This window comes from Phocoena phocoena, chromosome 18, assembly GCF_963924675.1.
Source record: "Phocoena phocoena chromosome 18, mPhoPho1.1, whole genome shotgun sequence".
Lineage (NCBI taxonomy): Eukaryota > Metazoa > Chordata > Mammalia > Artiodactyla > Phocoenidae > Phocoena > Phocoena phocoena.
The window spans coordinates 20,352,617-20,375,958 of record NC_089236.1 but is presented as its reverse complement, the minus strand read 5'-3'; the positions used below and the strand labels follow the sequence as shown (position 1 = coordinate 20,375,958).

The 23,342-nt window shown below is 41.5% G+C and overlaps 1 protein-coding gene across 3 annotated transcripts in view; it reads left to right on the top strand.

Annotated features, from left to right (window-relative positions):
* Positions 1-23,342, top strand: part of LRCH1 (leucine rich repeats and calponin homology domain containing 1) — a 187,257-nt gene that overhangs the window by 106,645 nt on the left and 57,270 nt on the right. For all 3 annotated transcript variants that reach the window (XM_065895830.1, XM_065895829.1, XM_065895828.1), the window contains exons 3-6: positions 4,514-4,640; positions 16,425-16,530; positions 21,830-21,966; positions 22,758-22,885. In XM_065895830.1, coding sequence (XP_065751902.1) covers positions 4,514-4,640; positions 16,425-16,530; positions 21,830-21,966; positions 22,758-22,885 — 498 coding nt within the window. The remainder of the gene's footprint in view (positions 1-4,513; positions 4,641-16,424; positions 16,531-21,829; positions 21,967-22,757; positions 22,886-23,342) is intronic.

Here is a 23,342-nt window from a genome sequence, read left to right as displayed (position 1 = left end):
ATGTTTTATGGCTGACAGAGTCAGAGAGGTAGGTGACTTACCTGAAGTTCTATGGTCGATTATGGCAGAGATGAGACTTGAACCCAGGTTTTCTAATTCCACAGTTGGTGATCTCTGTACCAACTGAGTAGGTGAATCTGTTACAGAAATCTTTCTATAAATTAAGTGGATTCCATGTTTCATTATTAAGTGAACCCATTCACTTACAAAAAGGATCTATTCCAGTAGAATAAAAAACACATATGCTGTCTGATAATAAAATCACATGTAAGACTATAGCATGTTTTTCTCATCACATACGTTAAGGAAAATAACTTTCTGATAAACCAGTAATAAATAGTGTTAAATACCAAAATTAAGTCTGAAAGCATGGATATTAATAATTAAGGAAGGCCATAGTCAAAATACATTAAAATAACACTCTCTAAAAGTGAAACCGGGGCTTCCCTGGTGGCGCAGTGGTTAAGAATCTGCCTGCCAACGCAGGGGACATGGGTTTGAGCCCTGGTCCGGGAAGATCCCACATGCCGCGGAGCAACGAAGCTTGTGTGCCACAACTACTGAGCCTGTGCACTGGAGCCCGTGAGCCACAACTACTGAAGCCCACACGCCTAGAGCCCGTGCTCCGCAACAAGAGAAGCCACCGCAGTGAGAAGCACGCACACCGCAACGAAGAGTAGCCCCCGCTCGCCGCAATTAGAGAAAGCCCCCGTGCAGCAACCAAGACCCAACGCAGCCAAAAATAAATAAATAAATAAAATAAATTTATTAAAAAATAAATAAATAAAAGTGAAACCATGCAGAAGTGACTTGGTTTGTGAATTCCTTAATTTAGGACTTTTGTTAAGCGAGGGTAGCGCTACTTGAAGAGGAATTTAACCTGCAAACTTAGGCTATCAGAACTGTTGAGGTTATGATGAGCTGCCTTGTTTCACCCTGAAATGAGGAAACAGACCAGTCACTCTAGTAGGAAGTCATTCAGCCGAGAAGGAAGGAAGACAAAGCGTTAGCAGTAATCACAGGCTGGTAAGAGCCCGCTGCCTTCCCGCCCCGCCTCCTTCCTCCTCGCGCCATCCTCCACCAAGCCTGAGCAGGGAGAGTGACAAGAAACACTGGGGAGGCCCTGCTCTGTGCTGGCAGGAAGGCTCAGGCCACCATGACCGAATCTGTAATTTCTACTTCTGAATAAGTGGCCCTTTTCCCCCCGTTAATTTACTTTTTTGTAATGAGTGAGTTTAAAAAAATCTTTTTTTTTTTTTTTTTAAATATATTGCTTTCAGATGTGACTCCCAGGCTGGATTTGAAAATAAATGTTGGCCATTACCTGATCAGATGCTGTACGGCCTTATTTTTAACCACTGTTTCCTTCAAGGGCCTGTTCATAGTGCAGAGGGCTGCAGGAGACAAGTGGGGGCCAGAGTGGTGGATTGTGGCCTGAGGCACTTACTTGCTTGAGAAAAGTTGCTGCCAGATGAGTAGTTTCAAAAAGCTTAGGCTGGGCTTCCCTGGTGGTGCAGTGGTTGAGAGTCCGCCTACCGATGCAAGGGACACGGGTTCGCGCCCCGGTCTGGGCCGCGGAGCAGCTAGGCCCGTGAGCTATGGCCACTGAACCTGCGCATCCCGGAGCCTGTGCTCCGCAACGGGAGAGGCCACAACAGTGAGAGGCCCGCGTACCGCAAAAAAAAAAAAAAAAAAAAAAAAAAAAAAAGCTTAGGCTGCTGTTGTGGTCTTTAGTGGGGAGAGGATTAAAGGGCGTGCAGTTTCTCCTCGTCTTTATAAATATTTGCTGGAGAGCTAATGGGTTTTTGTGTGCGTGTGTATTTCCTTTTTCTATGGGGGAAATTACCAGTAATACAGGAACATCCTGTGATAAAATATACAAAGTACAGGCTGAGGGAACGGATGGATGAAATAGAAGAAATGTGCCCCAGGCCTGTGGCATGCTGTATTATGACTAGTCCTGGCATCTTGATTTGCCTACAGGTGATTAACTACAGTGTAGATAGAGGAATGTGTAGGGCATAAATAAATAGGCTATTCCATCAGCTGCTTTAATCATAAAAAGCATTCATCCCCGTCAAAGAAACCGCAAATGCTTTACAAGCCTAAATTTTATTTTAAATTAGTTACCCATCCTGGAAGAACTGCAGTGGGAATAATCCCATGTGATTTCAAATGCTCACGTGTCTGAAGGAAGCAAAAGCTTCACTGCATTGCTTAAATGGTATATAGATGCTCATCCAATGCAGTACCTGCGAATCTGATTAGATGCCTGCATCGAGGTAGTGAGACAGGGAATACTTTAAATCTGAGCTTCCAAGCAGAGAAACACAGGAAAGATCTCCAACTGTAATTGTTGATTCTGTGGAAAATAGCGTAGAAATTTCTAAAAATGCTTATCTTTGTTCCCGTTATCCTCTCTTCCAGAGGAAGTTCAAATATGGCTCCAGAGTAAGAGGATTACCGTATTAACGTTTTAATTTAGCAGTCCTTACTATGTGAAATTGTATATTAAGAAATATTTTAAACCACAAATGCCAAATTATTTACTTGCCGCCTTTTAATAAACTGGGTTCTCCTTTGCAGAGGGAGTATCTCAGGAAACTTTTCTGGAGCTTGAAGAAAGCTGTCCCAGCAGGGCACTGGGAAGGCCCCCTCCTCAAGACCGAGGAGCCCTCCTGGGCTCTTGCAGCTGAGAGGGGGCAGCGCGAGGGGTGTGAGAGCACAGAAAGACAGCCTGGTAGCCCTGGCTTCCCCTTCCGCTGCCCCCAGACATCAGGAGAGAGTGTCAGGGCGAGCCCATTGCCCCTATTCTAGCCTGTTATCCTAACCAAGGGGAAGCTAAGAGCCAGCTGGTCCTTCCAGCACCAGGATACAACCTCCACCCTCAGGGCTCTCACTCTCCTTCCCCCTCTGCTGGACCCCCTGAGAGAAAGCTCTCTTCCTTCTGTGCCTTTTTGCAAAGAGCTTCCTTTTCACATCTGGGCAGGGGAGAGAAGACATGGCTCTACATTTTCTTGCTAGAGTATGGTTACCTGGCATCAGGCCCCTGGTCACAGTGGTCACAGGGGGGACCCAGGTTGGAAAGGCTATTTTGACAGCACAGCACCTGCTTTTTCTGAGCCCGTCCATTAGAGACACCCTTTCCTAATCAGATACCCACCCCCTCACACGGTAGGGTGAGGGAGTAAAAGGTTCCGCTGAACTATAACATATGTGTGGAAAAGTACACAGATTGTAAGTGTACATCTTCATGAATTTCCACACCTAGAAGCACCCATGTAGCCAGTATCCAATGAAGTTTCTTTTTATAATGATATTTCTTCCCAAATTATGAAAGCACTTGGTAGGAATTTTGGAAAATACAGCAAAGTGTAATAAAGAAAATAAAATCCACTCACTGTGCCTACTCCCCAAAAATGGCTACTGATAACATCTTGGTGTGTTTCCAGTCTAGCTGTCTGTTCCCATCTCTCACACACAAAGACATATGCACACCCACAAATACACACATGGTACCACAGCTTCCGAAGTCTCACACGTGTGTGCGAATACACGCAGAAGTTCCAAATACAGATTTGTAGATATTTCACTGTCTGGTGGTTGGCTCCCTCAGCAGAATGGCGAGAAAGAAAGGGAAACTGAAAACCATCTGTCTCCTTACTTGATAGCAGGAAAAGGACTCCTTGTGGAGGGGGAAGGTAAATAAATGGTCGACATATCCTTGATGTGATTCGTAGATTTCATTTATCCTATATTTTCCTGTCTCTCAGTCAACTAGCGTTGATGATGGGAAATTTAAAGACTTCTCAATGCGGACCATTAAGTAGAGTAGAGACCTTTTGGTGAAGAGCAGAGGTGAGGCCTGGGCTCACACTTTTCATGCTCCTCTGTGAAACTGAACCCCTCTTGGCTCCAACTTCACTTTTGCCAGAAGGCCGACTTTTCCTTTTTCTTTTTTAATTAGCTCTCTCACAGATAACCCAAGCAGAATTTAACCACAGAGCTCTTGCTTTAACAAAACGTTGGAAATGGGCCCGGGGGTTTTGTGAGTTACAGCAAAATGATCTTCCTCGTCACTACTAAGATGGATGCGATGATGCTTCCTTGCGCTGCAGCGGCTGGTTGCTTTCGTCCTCGCTGCATCTCCCGTTCACACTGTCAGAGAGGGAACAGTTGGCACCAGCTTCCCGTTGCTATTGGTGGTACAGCCTGTGTTGCCCATATGCTCTCGAGCTGGCCAACAGCTCAGCATCTTCAGGGGGCTTGATAGGGTCCCTTGTTGTGGAAAAAGTTGTTTCCCTCACAAGTGCCTATGCCCCTCATTTTTAAAAACTATTTTTTATTTTCTTATACACTTGGGATTTGCATTTTTATAAAAGTTTATCAGACTTTTTATATTTGCAAAATGTTTTCTTCGGTCACTCCTTTCTCCTTGTTTGTTGAAAAAACATGTTCACAAACAGTATGAAGTAGCCTGCCTGTTTACCAGAGTTCTTTTATTTCTTCGCAGTCGGAATCAGCTGTCCGCCCTGCCGGCCTGCCTGTGTGGTCTGCCTCTCAAAGTCTTAATTGCAAGTAACAACAAACTTGGATCGCTGCCTGAAGAGATAGGTCAGCTCAAACAGTTAATGGAGTTGGTATGTTACTGATTTTTAAGATGCCCTTTTTGTTTGTTTACTAATTGTAGCCTATCAAGGTAGTCAGAAAGACTTTTTGCTCCAGTGGGTCAAGGAGGGGATCATGTCCCGTGGGAAGGTCTGTATATGATAGAGACATTAAGTGGGGAAAGGAATAATCATGGCTTTGCTGTGACAGAGTTCCTGCAATTTATAGGTTTCCTGTCGTTTACACTTCCTGAAGTTTTCAGGATTTACAGTTCCTGAAGTTTACAGATTATCCTATGGTATTTAGATCACTTTTTTTTCAGATTGCATAAATAAATTTGTGATACATTATGGATACACTGGCAAAATAATCAGCAAATAAGTTAGTAGGCCAAACTTTATGAATGTATATAATTAACTTGGAAAGAAGAGAATGTCCTGATTCTCTAAGAATTTTAGGAACCGTTGCTCCAAATTAATGTAACTTTAAAATGTGTCCATATCCTCAGGGAGAAGAAAGAAGAACAAGTTATAGATAGGCAGGGGTGGCTTGTAAGTGTGTACCTGAGACCGAGATGTCAGCTCCTTCACTACTAATTGAATTACTGACCTTGTTTCTAAAATGGGAAAGAATGAGTTCTTTCTGTACTTCCGTTGAGCTAAAGATATCTTGGGTGAATGAAGAGTCAGGAATGAGCAACAGGTCTCAACCATGATAGTCATAATTTATCCTCCAACAAGCATTCTTCCGTACTGCCCTTGTGTCCAGCACAAAGCTGGATGTTGTGATTGCAACCATGAAAAGGACATAATACCTTCCTTCAAGTAGACTCCAATCTAGAACATTGATGGCCAATAACTTTTCTCTTGTGTGTCAGTTCCAGTTAATTTTTTCAGGGCCACCTGGAACACTGGGGTGGTGGCTTGTGAGGCCCAGATAAAGAGTGCTGTGACTCTATGGTCATGTGTTCATCTGGAATTGGCTCTGAAAGTGACAGCCCCCATGTCACATATGTATCCACTTTGATTTTAGGACAGAAGTGAGTAATTTCTGTATAAAGGCAATAGAGCCCTAAAAAGAGTACCTTTTTCAGGATGGCAGTATCTGAAACCCATTCCAAGTAGCTCACACCAAGAGTTGGGATGAGTCAGAAGGAGACAGGGGTCTTCACGTCCCTAGCACCATGACATCTGGTCAGGGATCGTGAGTGACTAGAACAAGGTACTGGAAAGTTGTCAAGAACCACGGAAGCCACTGGTTTTCTTGCTCAGCTTTCTCCATACAATGGAGAGGTCGCCTAGCCCATAGATCCCAAGTTTAAATGTTCCCCCAGATAAAGCACATGGCAGGACCTACTAGCATGTCTCAGCCTTGGTTTCTGAGTGAGAGAGGCGAGACCTGGTTCCAGCGTCCTCTCCTGACTTGGTCAGCGATGCCCAAGGCACATGGTCACATTGCCTGGACACAGCTGCTCGGCTGCCACCGAGAGGGGTGATTCTGCAAGAAGTCAGATATTAATTTGGGCAGACACCCTCCTCTCCACAAAGTCTCTATTACAAGAAGTAAGTGCATGGCGTAGGAACTGATTGATTGATTCAGTCTTGGGGTTGGGGAGGGTTTGTACAGGAAGAGACCTTTGAGAGGCGCCTTACATAAGTCCATGTAAGGGACAGAGGAGGCACTCAAGAGAGAAAGGACCGCTTGTGCAAAGGCCCGACAGCCCGGGAGTGCACGGCATGCCCGGGGAGTGTGAAGCAGTATGATCCCATTGAGGCTAGGTGGAGTGAGGCTGGGCACTGCATCCTCGAGGCCACGGCTTAGATTTAGGCCATCATCACCTCCTTCCCAGAGTGTTCAATGCCCTGCTGAGTCTGGCCCCTGCATACCTCTCTAGGTTCATCTCTTGTCCCTGGCCCCTTTACCCTCTGAATTCCAGCCTTGTTCATTTTCACTTCTAGACTTTTGAGCACATCACTCTTTCCACAAGGACTGATTCTTCCTTCTCTTCTTCCCTTGGTCAGTTCTTAGCCAAGGTAGATTTCACTTCCTCCAAAAGCCTTCCCAGACCCTCCAGGCCAGGGTTGGGTGCTCCTAAGGCCAGCACCCTCTATGTGTCACTGAACTTTCAGGGAACCACATTTGTCTCCTCACTTGGCGTTCTCCAGGCCAACACCCGCTACACCTTGAAAGCTGATTCAGCACCGGAACTGGGTGTTACTTGCTGTTTTATCCCAGTGCTTGGCACAAGGTAGATGCCCCCAAAAATGTTTGCCGAAGGCTGCTGTCAAATCGTGGACAGTGGACCAGGAAGGTGGCTTGGGACCGATGGCGAGGACTCCCAAGGGCCGTGCCAGTGAGTGACGACTCTGTCTTTCAATCCAAGTTAACTCAGAAGGTTCCATTTTAACTGATTCTGGAAAACAAAAGATATAGCAAATAACACTTCGGATGAAACTGATATTTATTTGCTTTTTAAAAAAAATGCTTCTTTCAGGAGTGTGATAAACCCCCAAATCCGGGTTTGCTAGAATTTGGATTAGGTCTTGCAAACATTTTATGAGTACAGCGTCGGTGTTTTACCAGTTGTCGGGCTCCTGCGGAGTGGATGTGTGGCACATCGGTGAAGTCAGCCTTTGGCAGCTGTAATGTGTTTCTGTCCCACTGCACCCTGGGCCTAAGCTGACAGCGTGCCACCCGTGGGCTGTGCTGCTACAGAGCAGCTCATCTGCTAATAGGTGCTGCACGTGCTGAGCCCTGCAGCCAGCCCCACACGGGGCAGGGCTTTCCTCAAATTCTCCTGTCAGCTGCTGGTGGCAGGCGGCAGAGGTAGAAGAGCACTGTCTCTAGGCTCGGGGCACATGAGCTGCTGGGTGGCTGTAAGGGATGCCCTGGGCTTTTCTTAGGCCCCCATCCGGAGCTCAGCTCTAGGGAAGCTGCTTTGCCTCCTAGCTCCAACACTGCCATCAGCCTGTCCTGTGTCTTTTCTCCACCAGCAATAACTCTTGCACACTTGAATCCTAGAATGTTAAAGCCATAGTGGTTTTAAAAGACGTCTAGTCCGGAACTTCCCTGGCGGTCCAGTGGTTAAGACTTCGCCTTCCAATGCAGGGGGTGCAGGTTCGATCTCTGGTCGGGGAGCTAAGATCCCACATGCCTCGGGGCCAAAAAACCAAAACATAAAACAGAAGCAATATTGTAACAAATTCAGTAAAGACAAAAAAAAAAAAAAAAAAAGACAAAAAAAAAAAATGTTCTGCATCAAAAAAAACCCAATCTTTAAAAAAAAAAAAAGACGTCTAGTCCAAGCTCTCAACATCTTACAAAAGAAGAAACCCAAGGCAGAGAGACAGTGAGCGATGCCCAGAGGGTCAGTCACCCTGGCGTAGCTGATTTACAACCCAAGCAGAAACACCCTCACCGGCTCTGTCCCCCACCCAGCCCATGATGCAGACAGCAAATGTCATTTTAATTTTTTGTTTCTGTTTTTTGTTTGTGCCTTTAAAAAAATTTTCTTTGGATGTATTTTTTTAACATCTTTATTGGAGTATAATTGCTTTACAATGGTGTGTTAGTTTCTGCTGTAGAACAAAGTGAGTCAGCTATACACGTACATACATCCGCAAATCTCCTCCCTCTTGGAGTATAGTTGATTCACAATGTTGTATACTTCCTGCTGTACAGCATAGTGAATCAGTTATACATACACATATATATACACCCCCATTCTTTTTTAGATTCTTTTCCCAAATAGGTCATTACAGAGTATTGAATAGAGGTCCCTGTGCTATATAGTAAGTCCTTATTAGTTATCTATTTTATATATAGTAATGTGTATATGTCAATCCCAATCTTCCAATCTATCCCTCCCCCTCTTTCTCCACCTGGTAACCATCAGTTTGTTTTCTACATCTGTGACTCTGTTTCTGTTTTGTAAATACATTTATTTGTACCATTGTTTTTGAGATTCCACATATAAGCGATGTCATATGATATTTGTCCTTCTGCAAATGTCATTTTACATGTACTAGTAGCCACATTAAAAAAAAAAACAAGCAAATGAAATTCATTTTAGTAATATATTTCAGTTTATCCTAGATAGCTAGAATATTATTTCAGCATCTCTACAATATAAAATTAATGAGATATTTTGTAGTCTTTCTTTCCTACTAAGTTTTTGAGGTCTTCCACTGACACAGCACAGGTTGGACTAGCCCCATTTCTCCTGCTTAATAGCTACATGTGGCTGGTGGCCATCCTACCAGACAGGGCAGCTCTATAGCTTGTGTTCTTCCTGCTCTATGGGCAAGTGTGACCTTCACAAAAAGCATTTATTTGTGAAGTTGGTGAATATTTAATAACTTGCCATTATTTAACTGCAAGGGGTGACTGGCCTTGCTTAAGGTCACAGACTAAAAAAGATTAGTTTCCATCCATTCTTATTTATTTTTCATATCTTTTTGCTTAAAATAGTATTGATACTACAGGTAACCATGTCAGATGATTTTTAGCTATCAGTTGGAAAAAAAATTCCCTGGAGAGCCTGAAGTAATTCTAGAATTGCGTAGGAGGCTCCTGTTTTGTAGTTACATAGTAACCAACTTGTTAAAAACATTTGGGTGCTCCCCAGGCATTCAGAGTACCTTCAGTCACGTAGCGCTGATAAAATCTCTCAGCTTATTATTAGGCTCTGAGCCCTGTTGAACTATTTTGGTAGAAATATTTGAGAAATTTTCACATCAGACTCAAAGAGTATCCTAAACTGAGTTGTAAACTCTCTTCTCTTCCAAGTTTGAGCGAATGTTCCAGAGTCATCATTCGCCGAAAAAACAAAAACCAAAGCACCATGGCCATCTGCAAGAAAGGTGCCCTCTCTAATTTTTGAGAGGAGTTGGATTTGGAAAACAGTATCTTACTTTCTTGAATATATCACAATTATCTAAGAATCTTAAAACATAAAGCGTTGCCATTTAGTGATTGTGATTGCGCAAAGAATATGGACAACCAGTTTTTCCTCCTTCCATGAAGACTTTCATTAAGTAACACTTCTGAGACGTCTTTTCTTGAGTCCACAGGAGAGGCGAGGATATATTTCCACATTGTTTCGGGTGCCGGAGAACTTAGGGGAACCTAAGCTCTATGGAGCTGCCCCTCAAGGGTCATTTCTGATGAGAATGATGTAGAACTTTCTGACCTCCTCAGCTACTTTGAATTACTTCTGTACCGCTTGTCTCCTTAGAGCTGTAGCTGTGTGTCTGTGTTGCTTTGTAAGTCTTTGTATCTGCATGTTCTTTCTATCCAGGAAAGAGATAAAGCACTGGCATTTACTGAGCACCTACTGTATGCCAGGCACTCTGCTGAGTACTTGACATGTGTTCTATCATTCGACCTTGACAATAACCCAGCAAGGTGGATATCCTGTCTACCTTGCACAGGCAAGTGTGGGTTTCAGGATTACTTACCCAAAGGGCGTGGGGCCATGACGTGGTAGAGCTGGAGTGAAAACCAGGTTTGTCTGTTGAAAGCCCAAGGCCTTTCCGCAGTACAATGCAGCTGTGCTCACTGGGTCTGCATCTAGATCGTTAAGCCTCTTATGGAGAGGAGCCATGATTTCTTTCTGTGCAGTTGCCCTATTTCAACTTGCAGTGGTTTTCCCATTCAAGTTGGGGCAGGCCGGGAGAATGTTACAGAAGTAGGGTGTGGTACAAATGGACCGTGTCTGTCTGAGGGTTCCCTCACTGAAGAACCTCAAGCCAGGCACCAGGGTCAGCAGACTTCTCTCGGGTTGACGAAACCTCATTTTACTCATAAAGACAGTGTCAGCATCCTGGAAACATGTTTTTTGTGTTTTTTACTTGTCAAATCATACCCGAAGGATAAGGTGTGTTAAATATTTGGTAAGAAATACTGTATGAATGCCATGTTATACTTAACAGATGGCTCCGAAGAAGACAGGCACACTAAGGAAGAACACAATAAATTTGAGAACCTTTTATTGGGCATTTGCCAAAGGTCTTAGAAGTTTTCTTACCAGTTCTCTGTACGTGCTGACACATTGGGGTCCATCTCTTGTTTGGTTTTTCTCGATTCTGCCCTCTCCTAACTCATGCCGTGTGTGAAAATTGTGTCTTCCGGCTCTAAACTTCATATAAGAGAACATAATATCACTGTTTCAGAAACCTGCTTTTACAACCCCAAACTCACTGGGCCTGACTCAGATAGTAACTGACTGGAAGGTGCATTTCCTGGCCCTGACTAGACATGCTACTTTTTTTTTCCTCTTTTTTGTGAAATGTTTGGTTGTGTGGAGAGTTGGAATTCAGGGATTGATTATAGACACAGAATGTATTGAGGAACTTCTGAGGAAAATCTCTCCTTCATTTTTTTATTATGTTTCGCATTCCAGTCTCTGAGGTAGGTGTAATGGAGACGTGAATTCATGTCTGATGTAATCGTAGGTCCATTCATAGTCTCTGGAGATGCCTTCTAACTTCTCTGGTTTCTGTGAGGGAATTGGAAACTCATGGCCTGTGCAGGGTCCTTTCTGTTGCTTCTATCTCTGCGTTTCTTATGAAGAGCAGTGGCGGTGAGGTATGTGTTTGCTGGGTATGTGGAAGGGTGTGAGGTAGAGTTTTATACTAGAAGTAGACTCTCAGTAAGTGTTGAGAGGTAATAATTTGTCATATCAGAGGTTGCTTGAAAAAGTTTTGAGTTTAAATGAACATACTGATTTGTCTTAAAATTGAAGTTCTCATTACAGGCATTTAGGTTTTTGATTGCTGAAAAATCAAAATTAACATTACTCCTAAGTGAGTTAAGTATCTATCTTTCAAACAAAATCTCTTCATTATTTTTGATATGGTAGATGGATTTTCCTGATGTTGGAAGGAAATTGGAATTATTTATAATCTCACCTCTTCTTTTTACCTAGGAACAGAGAGGTTAAGATATTTACCTAAAGTTACACTGAGTCATACAAAAGACATTTCCAAAAATGGACATGCTTACATGATGGGAGGCCAGTATTAATAGCTTATATTTCCTGTTAGAACGTTTGCATTTTCTTCAATTAAATAAAGAGGTAGATTTTTAAAAATAAATTTATTTTATTTTTGGCTGCATTGGGTCTTGGTTGCTGCACGTGGGCTTTCTCTAGCTGCGGCACGCGGGGGCTACTCTTCTTTGTGGTGTGCGGGCTTCTCATTGCGGTGGTTTCTCTTGTTGCAGAGCACAGGCTCTAGGCGCACGGGCTCAGTAGTTGTGGCATGCGGGCTCAGTAGTTGTGGCTTGTGGGCTCTGGAGCACAGGCTCAGGAGTTGTGGCTCACGGGCTTAGTTGCTCCACAGCATGTGGGATCTTCTTGGACCAGGGCTCGAACCCGTGTCCCCTGCATTGGCAGGCAGATTCTTAACCACTGCGCCACCAGGGAAGCCCAAGAGGTAGATTTTAAAATACGACTTAAGCTGTAGTATAACCACGCTAAGTTTCTGAAAACCTAAGAGTCAGGGGCAGGTAGCTCATAGAATACCATGTGCAGTTCTGCCGCTTAGCCTGGTCTTACTGGAAACCTTCTGTAACCAAGATCATCTTGATGCAGTAGTTATGTTGGCTTTCATCAGAAGTCACGACTTAAGAAAGCATGTCTAGTCTTTTAAAAAATATATTCTGAAAGTGGACATTTCCTAGTTTAATAATCCTTGAACCTATGCTGTTGTTTTAAATCCTTGTCATTTTTGCATTCTGAAGGTAAGGTAGCAATTAGCAGTCAGTCAGCTAAAATGTATTTATCTCCAACATGCGTTTAACCCTTCTAGAGACCTTTTTAGTTGCCCAGAAGAGTTGTGATGAAATGAGAATCTTAACTTCTAAAGTTTTTCTTTTGGTTGCTTAAAAGCATCTTGATTAAACCAGTGGAAAATAAGTGTATTTTAAGTCATAGCTAAAATTCTCTATTTTGTTTTTTTTAATCTAAATGACAAAATTAGACTGGCTGGTTCATAAAACTTAAGTTTGAGTATTTATGTGATTATATATTGCATAATGATTAGATTCATTTCTGTATCAAAGAATAGAATTAGATTATATAATGCATAGTGATTAGATTCATTTCTGTATCAAACAATAGAATTGGGCCTACCTGTATATTTATAACTTTATAATGCTGAATATAGGGTAATTTGATTTCACTGTAGTTTGGAATAATTATTTTCCAAGACATAGCTTAGGACTAATAGACCATTCAGAAGGGATTCATTTGACTATTCTAAGAAGTTACTGGATCTGGAACTCATAGCTTGATAAATTCTCAGTATTGCAGAAATATGGGGCACTAATGTTGTTTATTTTTTAAATTTATTTTCCTAAATCATATCTTTTTTAAATGAACTTCCCCCCCCCCAAAAAAGCCATTATTTCTTTTAGACTAAATGTGGACAGACATGTTATAGAGAACCAGGCTATTCTAGGAATGTTGCTTTTATACTTTTTAACCAGAAATACGTTATCTGAAAACATCTAGACTATTTTCCTCTCTGTCCTCCTCCTCATTCCCAACTAATTAAGACATAATTACCTATGGGGTTTTATTTTTGTGATGAAATTCATAACCTTTTTAAAACTTGGCAAGGTTTAATAGCTGGGAGGGCATTGAGTTTGCACAGTTTTCTGCAATATTGATCATACAAGAGTGAAAAGTCTTTATCTTGCTTTTTCCCTCATTATTTTGGCAGGACAGGAAGTAACTGAAATCAGTGCAGAGTACTATTAAAATAATTTGACCTTCGCCATATACCCTTCAAAATGTGAATGGACAATTGGACTTTATGTTTCTAATTGTCTACAGATGTCCTGTCTTGTAAGTTAGAAGGAAAAACTTGTTTTATCATTATGTGAAGTTCTTTAAAAAAAATAAATTAGGAAAGCACTTTCCCTGCAGGTAAACAAGTGTTTAAATATAGCTGAGGGGAGTCTCTTTTCTTTGATAAGGCCATTTAGAAATATATGTTGGAAAAATTACCTTATATTTATGGAAACAGCATGCTCTTAATTTCATGGCTAGCTGGGGTTAATCAACAACGTGCAAGGTGAGTGTAGTACACAGGAAAAAAATGGAATAAAGATGCATTTCATCTCAGGAGATTTCATGGTGAGACTGTACTGCCTAAATATATCTGTTCTCTTTTAGTTTTCCTCTCCCACCTCTCTTTTTTTTAAGAGAAATGTTCTTTTTTTAATTATGTCCTTAAAACTTTTGAAAATCATCAGTTTCACATTGAAAAATACGTGATTCCCATAATCTGCAAAAGGGTCTTTCTCATGCTATCACTCGCAGACTTATAAAACATTTTAGGTGTCAACATAAATCCTCCTTAGAGGTGGAAAATAATTCTCACTAATTCTTCTCCCATGACCTCCCCTCCTCTCAGCCATCACCAAGATGACTGTGCCTGGTCCTGAGTCCAATAAAATGATTTAATTTCCTATATTTCTAGGGCTTACCTGTGTACCATTTGTGTGAGGACTCTTAGATTTTAAAATGGTACCTCTTGCTTATTGGTAACTTGGTGGAAGCAAAGAAAGATAAAACTTTCATTGAAAGGGTTTGGTTGTTGACTTTTGTGGCTGATGAAATGCCACAGTAACTGGGAAAAGGTGGCATTTTACTTTTCACTTCTCATATGTGGAAGTATATTCAGACAGGCAGATGCCATTGAACACCTAATGTCCTTAACCTGTCACGCGCCAGCCCCCTGCCCCACCCCCAAGTCAGACAGCTGAGTATGGAACAGTACGGCGGGCTGATTCCAATGCGTACACCCAGGCTTTACAGATCACAGCTTCGTTTCCTTTAATAGGAGCGGTGTTATTCCTCTTCATCAAGTGATACCCATTTAGCGCCTTCATGACCTTGACAGATTGGCAAGTCACCTGAGGAATATGTAAATGAGATGAGGTTAGAGGGCAGTGATCCACTGTGTTCTGTACAGCCTTGCTCTTAACACGGAGCACAGAGGTTTCAAAGAATTGGTCAATGGTGAGTTCTCATCCGAGTGAATATGAAACCAATTTCTGAAACAAGGCTTTGCTGCTTTCTAAGAGGATGAGTGAAGGGGAGTTTTTGCAGGTTCAGCAGTGATGTGGGATGTTTAAGGACTTGATCTCATTGGGATCATTTGTGGCCCAAATATATTTGTGGTTCTGTGACACCAAGCAAGACCTGCAAGAAATTTGGTGTGTATGTTGGAGCCTCTTGGGCTCCCAGCCAGAGACAGAATAAACTGTACATTATGGAACATCAACATAAATGGACTTCAGAAGTTTTATCCAATATTTATTGATCCCTTACTTTATTTATTTATTTTTTTTAATTTATTTTATTTATTTATTTTTGGCTGCATTGGGTCTTCGTTGCTGTGCGTGGGCTTTCTCTTGTTGCGGCGAGCGGGGGCTACTCTTGGTTGCAGTGTGCAGACTTCTCATTGCGGTGGCTTCTCTTGTTGCAGAGCATGGGCTTCAGGCACGTGGGCTTCAGAAGTTGTGGCACGCGGGTTTAGTAGTTGTGGTGCACAGGCTCTAGAGGTCAGGCTCAGTAGTTGTGGTGCACGGGTTTAGTTGCTCCACGGCATGTGGGATCTTCCCGGACCAGGGCTCGAACCCGTGTCCCCTGCATTGGCAGGCGGATTCTTAACCACTGCACCACCAGGGAAGCCCCTGATCCCTTACTTTATACCTGGCATTCTGCTCAGCACAGGAGGCAGAGTGACTAAGACACAGTCTCTTCCATCTAGGAGCTCACAGGCTCACAGGAGAAGGCAAACATCTGAGCAGATTTGAGTTTGGGACTTTATCCTGAGGAGCCGTTGCAGGTGTTTGAGCTGATGAATGATAGAGTGAAATTCACACTCTGTAAGTTTTCACTCTGTGAAGGATGGAACCGAGGAGGAGATTGATGCCTGGAAACAGCCAGAAGATCATTATAGTGTCTAGCTGAGAGATACTGCTGGTCTGGACTAACGGAGTAGCTGGGGGAAGGGAGGTGGAGAGCAGGACAGAACTACTAGGGACAAGAGGAAGAGTGGGGTTAGGGGAGGTAATAATGATACAGAAGATTAAAAATGTCATGGCCACCGTTTTGCATGTGTCAAGAGGTGGTTCCCATCAATGATTACTAATAGAGTATTACTTTTCCAAAGCAAAGAAGACACAGTCCGCATACCCCACAGTCTTGCTTGTAAAATGTTTGTAAAGGTGTTCAGGTCCAAAGTTTCCAGCCTTCTGCTAAGAACTCCATTTTAAATAAATAATGCATCCAAACAGTGCAGTAATAATATATATAGGTATACACTGTAAACTATGGGCATTTTGTAAGGTAAGGTAGTGGCTGAACGGTCGGCTGGAAATTTGTTCCAAGTGTTAACCCTGGTACTTGCAAGCCTTGGACAATTGACTGAACTTTCCTGAGCCTCGGTGTTCTAATCTGTGAATATTAGGCCAGTAATATTACCTCATGGGTTTGTTGTGAGAAATAAGACTGAAGCATGTGAGAACAGCAGCCCTCGAGGCTGGCAGAGTAGCTACCGAAGGCTACTAACAGAAAAGGCTTCTTTTCTCCGTTTTCTCTCAGAGGATGTTTTAAATGTTGCACTTTCTTTTTTCTTCTCTGTGCTAATAAGCCTCGCTTGACCTCGGACCCGGAGACCAATATAAAAATGTCCCTGTGTAGTTGTCCTAATACTTAAATTCCGTAAGGAGATTTCACATGAAATGCTTGATCTCCCGGCAAAAGGCGTTTACTGTTTCCCTCTTTGTTTTCAATGCAGGACGTCAGCTGCAATGAGATCACAGCCTTGCCTCAGCAGATAGGGCAACTGAAATCCCTACGAGAACTGAATGTCAGAAGAAATTACCTTAAAGTTCTACCACAAGGTAAAAAAAGAAAGAGGAAAAATGAATCAATCAAACAGGAGGCTTTTATTATTTTTTGTTTACCTTTGTGAAGAAGGTAGCTCTAGTCATGTTTGTGTGTGCCTATTATAATTTGAATTTCATGTGCTGATAACAGAAAAGTTATATTCAAGTTGTAATTTTAGTCAGGGGTTCAGTAACAAAATCATACTCCTGTATAAAGCTGTGTGTGTGTGTACGTGTGTGTATTAAGTTTGTTCAGGCTCTCATAACAAAGCACCACAGACTTGAGTGTTTTAAACAACAGAAATGTATTTTCCCGTGGTCTGGAGGCTGGAAGTCTGAGATCAGAGTGTAGCTCAGTTTGGTTTTTCCTGAGCCCTCTCTTCTTGGCTTGTAGATGGCCGTCTTCTCCCTGCATCTTCCCTCTGTGTCTGTGTCCTAATCTCTTCTTCTCATGAGGACACCCATCATACTGGGTTAGGGCCCACACTAATGACCCCATTTTAACTCATTTACCCTTTAAAAACCCTATCTCCAAATACAGTCACATTCTGAGGTACTGTGGGTCAGGGCTCCAACATATGAATTTGGGGGGCACACAATTCAGCTCCTAACAGGAGGCAACATGAATTGCTTTTGGTATGGATGGACGTGGATGTCCTGGAACATCCAGCCAGTAGTTAGTTGCTGCACTTGGTCCTGCAGACCCAGAAGTCAGGGTTTGGGGCTTTGGGGATCTGGGAGCCCTGACCGGGAACCCTGAGTGTCTCGAATCCGTGCTTCAGGCGAGGGCATGCCTTTGCTGAAGTGAAGCTTGGGCTGATACCACTGGTTGTTTTGATGAATTTCTTGAAGCCTGGAGCAAGGATGGCTCCAGAGCCTCAGCATTGAGACTCGGCACAAACACTGAGCCCCTCACACAGCCCCACCCAGGAGCCAAACACGGGCAAACCCTTCCCTGCAGCTCTGGGCTTCCATAGTGTGTGCCTCTGATATGTTGCGTTGAAGTTAAAATAAAAAGATATTCAATAAAAAAATTATCAGGGACTTCCCTGGCCGTCCAGTGGTTAAGATTCCGTGTTTACACTGCAAGAGACATGGGTTCGATCCCTGGTTGGGGAACTAAGATCCCGCATGCAGCGCAGCCAAAAAAAAAAAAATTGTCAGCCAACTGTACTTCAATAAAACAAATATAAATTAAAAATAAAAAACATATATTTATTCAGGGCTTCCCTGGTGGCACAGTGGTTGAGAGTCTGCCTGCCGATGCAGGGGACACGGGTTCGTGCCCCGGTCCAGGAAGATCCCACATGCCGCGGAGTGGCTGGGCCCGTGAGCCATGGCCACTGAGCCTGCGCGTCCGGAGCCTGTGCTCCGCAACGGGAGAGGCCGCAACAGTGAGAGGCCCGCGTACCGCAAAAAAAAAAAAAAACCGATATATTTATTCAGAAATGTTATACCATTAAGAACAGTGATAAATAGCCTTGCAGATCATGCTGGATCTGAATTTCACATTTTGGGATCCTCGTTTGGACCTACTCAGGAACGAGGTGACGAGCAGCAGGACACTATGCTTTCTCCGAAACATCCTCTGGTTCTCAGAGATCACATTGGTTTCTATCATTTTCATTTAAGCACATGAGGGTACCTGATAAGCTAAAGGGTAGATTTGGGAACAGTCAGCATTTGGCTAATCGGATTCTAATGCAGCTATTTGAGAGCTGCCTGATTTTTATTATTCTGTTCCTGCTTCGTGATCTTTGGCTTGAAGTGCTTCATTATTCAAGGCAAGAAAATGCAGCTCAAGAAAGGGAAAGAACTTTATAACATGTAATGTGCCCTATAGATGGGAGTTTTAAGTGTTATCTGCCGTCTTCACCTTTCTCATGCTGGCTAGTGTTTAAAGAAGAAGAGTTAGAAACTATCTCGGCCTGAAGATTTATTACTTTATTACTTGAGATGACTTGGTATAAAAACATTGATTTTTCATTTTGTCATTGTGCGCTTCCAGTTCTGAATGGATGAAATTGTTTTTCTTGGTTTGAGCAAGTATAAAGAGAAAACTCTTACTAACAGCAAATGTATAATCATATAGCCTTTCATAACATTAAAGAAAACTTTCATCTAAACTTAAGCTCTTAGGTTAATTATTGAGAGGTCATCACAAATTATTGAACTCTTGTTTTCAAAAGAAAAATTTAATTTAATCATTTAAGTGTTTCCTGTAATGGTTTAGAAACGTGGGAAGAAAGTGCATGTGTAAAATCAAGATATTTGTTTCTCTCACCATTCGTTGCTCGCTTAACTTAAAAACATTCCTTCTCCTAAAAAGATCACTTACAGATTTCTATACTTTTCATAATTATGTTTTCTCAGGCTTAATATTTTAATATACACTCGGAGCTAAAACGTCAGTTTACTGGAAAACCTTCTTTTAAAAAAAAATAATTTCCTGAATATCAAGTTTCTTTTTGCTTTACTCTGGAGAACTCTGTTAACAAAAGAGCATTGATAATGCTCTCAGGCAGTGAATTTAAAGACCTTTCATATTTACTCACTCGTTTTTCCTCTTTAGTACCCCTCCTCATATGCTTTCAGTTTGAGGAGGGGGGAAAAGTTTGTGGCCTAATTGCCCACATCAATCTTGTGGTGGTTATACTACAACTAATGCAACAGGGAGACTCTATTTTGTTCTTCCTGGCACCAGAATGGACAGAGCATTAAAGTAGTCATTCATTGCCCCTCTTTGCAATGGAGAAAGAGGAATGGGATTCATTTTTCTTTTCTCTTACCCCTTTTTTCCTGCTCTGTCTCTTTGGCTTTTTCTGAGCTGGAGTTATCATTTTCTCCTTCGTTTCCTTGTTGTGAAAATGTCAGATTCTAGCTTTCCTAAACTAAGATGGTAATTGTGTCCCCAACAGGCACTAAAAGGAATTGTCATTATAAAAACCATTTCTGACTTTATTTAACTGTAAGTCGCCTTCCTTCCCCTCCTGCTGTGTCTTCCAAGCACTTAGCTCTCTAGTCTTGCTTAAAAGTCTTCATTTTAAGTGGCAAATTGCTGAAAAGCAATCACCCCTGATTTGCCAGCCTAACTTGAGGGAGTCAAGTTAGCCATCGGAGAAATGGATTCATATTACTGGAAGTTCTAGCAAGGAGATACTCTTTTTACATACAGTCCCCCTAATTCTCAGCCCTGTTTTCAAAACAAACTATTAACTGGAAAGATCTTACTTTCCCTTTCCCTTTAACTTTCTTGATTCCATGCCATCCTCTGGCTTCACCTCCTCTCTTCATCTCCCACTGCTCTCCATGTGCTTCTTCGAGGCAACCAGGACGAGTGAGACCTGAGGCAAATCACTTATCTCGCTATTGGTGGGAGAGCTGAGTTTGAGCAGAGAATTACTTGGGGCAATTTAAAAAATACACATCCAATTTGAATAAGAATTCAAAAATTCTAATTTGAAAATTCCAATTCCAAAAGATACATGCACCCCAATGTTCATAGCAGCACTGTTTACAATAGCGAAGACATGGAAGCAACCTAAATGTCCATCAATAGATGAATGGATAAAGAAGATGTAACGTGTATACACACACACACACACAGTAGAATACCACTGAGCCATAAACAAGAATGAAATAATGCCATTTGCAGCAACATGGATGGACCTAGAGATTATCATAGCAAGTGAAGTCAGTCAGACAGAGAATGACCAATAATATGTGATATCACTTATATGTGGAATCTTAAAAAATGATACAAATGAACTTATTTACAAAACAGAAACAGACTCAGATATAGAAAACAAATTTATGCTTACCAAAGGGGAAAGCGGGGGAGGGATTAATTAGGAGTTTGGGACTAGCAGATACACACTTATATATAAAATAGATAAACAATAAAGACCTGGCAGGGAACTATATTCAGTATCTTATAATAAACTATAATGGAAAAGAATCTGAAAAAGAATATATATACACATATATATGTATAACTGAATCACTTTGCTGTACACCTGAAACTAACACAACATTGTAAATCAACTATGCTTCGATAAAAAAGATTTAAAAAGACACATCCTGAGCTTCTGTTACACAGCCGCCTGCCCATCATGGACCTGAGTTTGGGAGCTGCTGAGCTGATGCTCCTGTCTTTGTCCTTGCATTTCAATCTCATGACTCTTTTCTCTAATACAAAGTAGTTCACTAAGGTATGAAAGAAGGAAAGTCCCTTCCACACCCAGAGCGAGTTGAATTTGCAGACACTGGTTGCTAAGTGAACCTTTGCTGGGGGAACATGAAGTAGTCTAGCTGAGTAACGTGAAAACCCTCCAGCAGTACAGGGGGAGCGGAGGGATAGTATGAATTCTTTCTACAGGTCACTGCTTTCTGATCCTCTTCTTCCTATAGTCCCTGCCCTTCATCTGCTTGGGAATTCCTTGAGTATTTGAAAGCACCGTGTATCCTCCCTTACCAGGTTTCATAACAAACGTGAGGCCCGTTCTGAAATGAACCCTCCGTAGCCTCTCACACGGAGATCTTGGTGGTTTGCTCCGTGTCACCCTACTCTGGCATTGCTCAGCGTCTTTGCTCTATGGAATATATTTGACTTCGTTTCTTGCAGCTGCCAATGTCGGTTGGAATACTTGAAATTACTGAGTGTTTGCTATGCCACTGGGTGGGGATTTTAAGCTAAATATAATGTTCTGTCTTCTTTGTGGAGCTACAGAAGACTTTTTTAAAGCAGTAGAATAAAGCCTAATCATATCAGGATTACAGGGTCTGTTGCAAAGTTCCAAATTTGATAGCATTTCTTTTTTAAAGTGGAGTTAAACAATCAAGAACATATTTCTAGTAATTCGTTCTGAGATTCTGCCAGCCCACATACATGGAATGCATAAGAATATGTTGTAATTAACATATTATTTATAAGCTAGCAAGCTGTTTGAAAACAGTTTGAAGTTAAGACATAAGCATATCTTGTGTGGTGTGGCTTATGTGATTGTTTCACTGGAAAAAAAGCCTTTTTAAACAATAGGTGTTATATATGTCAAGTGTTTCCAGCTCATATCAGAAATAACAACAAATTAAAAATTGTTGGGCCCCCGATGAAAGCTTTCCTCTCCTCTTTAGTAAAGTATTATATATACATAACTTATGTTCCTAATACACAACTTGGTTTTAATTATGCTAAATGATATATTTCCAGATAAGCAGAAAAATTTTGAATGTGTTTAGCCATTTAATCTTGTTGCTTTCTGAGTTTTTTTTTTTTCTTTCTTTTTTTTTTTTTTTTTTTTTTCTGTTCCTTTAGAACTAGTAGACCTTCCCTTGGTAAAGTTTGACTTTTCCTGCAATAAAGTGCTCGTGATTCCCATTTGTTTTAGAGAGATGAAGCAGCTGCAAGTATTACTGCTTGAGAATAACCCTTTGCAGTCTCCTCCAGCACAGGTGAGGGGTCTCACAGCAAAGCTGTTGCCGGGGGGATAGACTATCAATAGCATCTAAGCAACTCTCAGCAGAACTGGTTTGTTGATATTTTGCAGAATTAATGTATGGATACGATCATAAACAGACACAATCTCTTAAAAAATGAAACCTCGTGTGAATCTGACTACAGTATGTTGTCTTCTGTGACATCAAAATCGTTTACCACCATTTGCCTCACTGTCTGGTCACCGCAATCCCAGAACGATGATGTTTGATGATTTCACTTATTCAGTTATTATGTTTATCATTTTGTACATGCATTTGAAATTTTTTCATGGAGTGTATGGATTACAAAAGGAGTAATAGATTCCTTACATTGAAGTTAGCTGGAAACTAGAGTTTAACCATTTTAAAATATTGTCAGTCATTTAGAGACAAGATTCAAGCTCAAATATTAAACTATGTGAGAACAGAATGAAGTGTATATGCTTTCAGAATTGGAACGTTACCAGGTTAGTTATCTGACGTATATACGTTTTACACTATTTGTACTTAAATGTATTTCTCTTAGAATTTTGCGGTTTAGTGCAAGAGAAACTAGAAATCTTTTGAACATGGTTTTCTATTGAAGTAGAATTTGGAGGAAATGATTGCCTAAAATCTTACCTGTTTTGGAGAGGTCAAATTTGGTGGTCATCGTTGACGTGTTACTTAAAGTGAAAATGCAAAAACTAAATTATACAGAGTGAGATGTCTAGTGTTTACATTTTGTTTTGCCGTTAAAAATATATATATTATTAATTTCTCCATAGATATGCACCAAGGGCAAAGTGCACATATTTAAGTATCTCAGCATCCAAGCATGCCAGATTAAGACAACCGACTCCCTTTATCTCCACACCATGGAGAGGCCACATTTACACCAGCACGTGGAAGACGGGTGAGTGTGACCCCCCTCGGCTAGAAGCCCCCGTTTAGAGTTTGCTTAAGCCAAGGCGCTCCAGGTAACTAACTCCAAAAATCCTTTTGTTTCACTCAGCCAATGCAGATTTATACATCAGAGTCTCGAACACTTTTGGAATAAAAAAGGGAAAATTGATGCTGTTGATAACATTTTGGCATCTTTTAGGTTTCATCTACCCTCTCCTAATCAAGAATCAGTCCTTCCTGAGTGCAACATATGTGTGTGCACATATTATAAATAAGATCTATAATATAAATATATGTATTTTTTACCTATCATTTAAAACAACCACATCAAACTGAGACATGGTTTTTTGTTGTTTTTTTAAAAAATTTTTTTGGGGTGTAGTTGATTTACAATGTTGTGTTAGAGACATGGTTTTTTAAGTTAATTTTTAATATGCTTCCAGAACATTGTTAAGAAAAAATGCAGA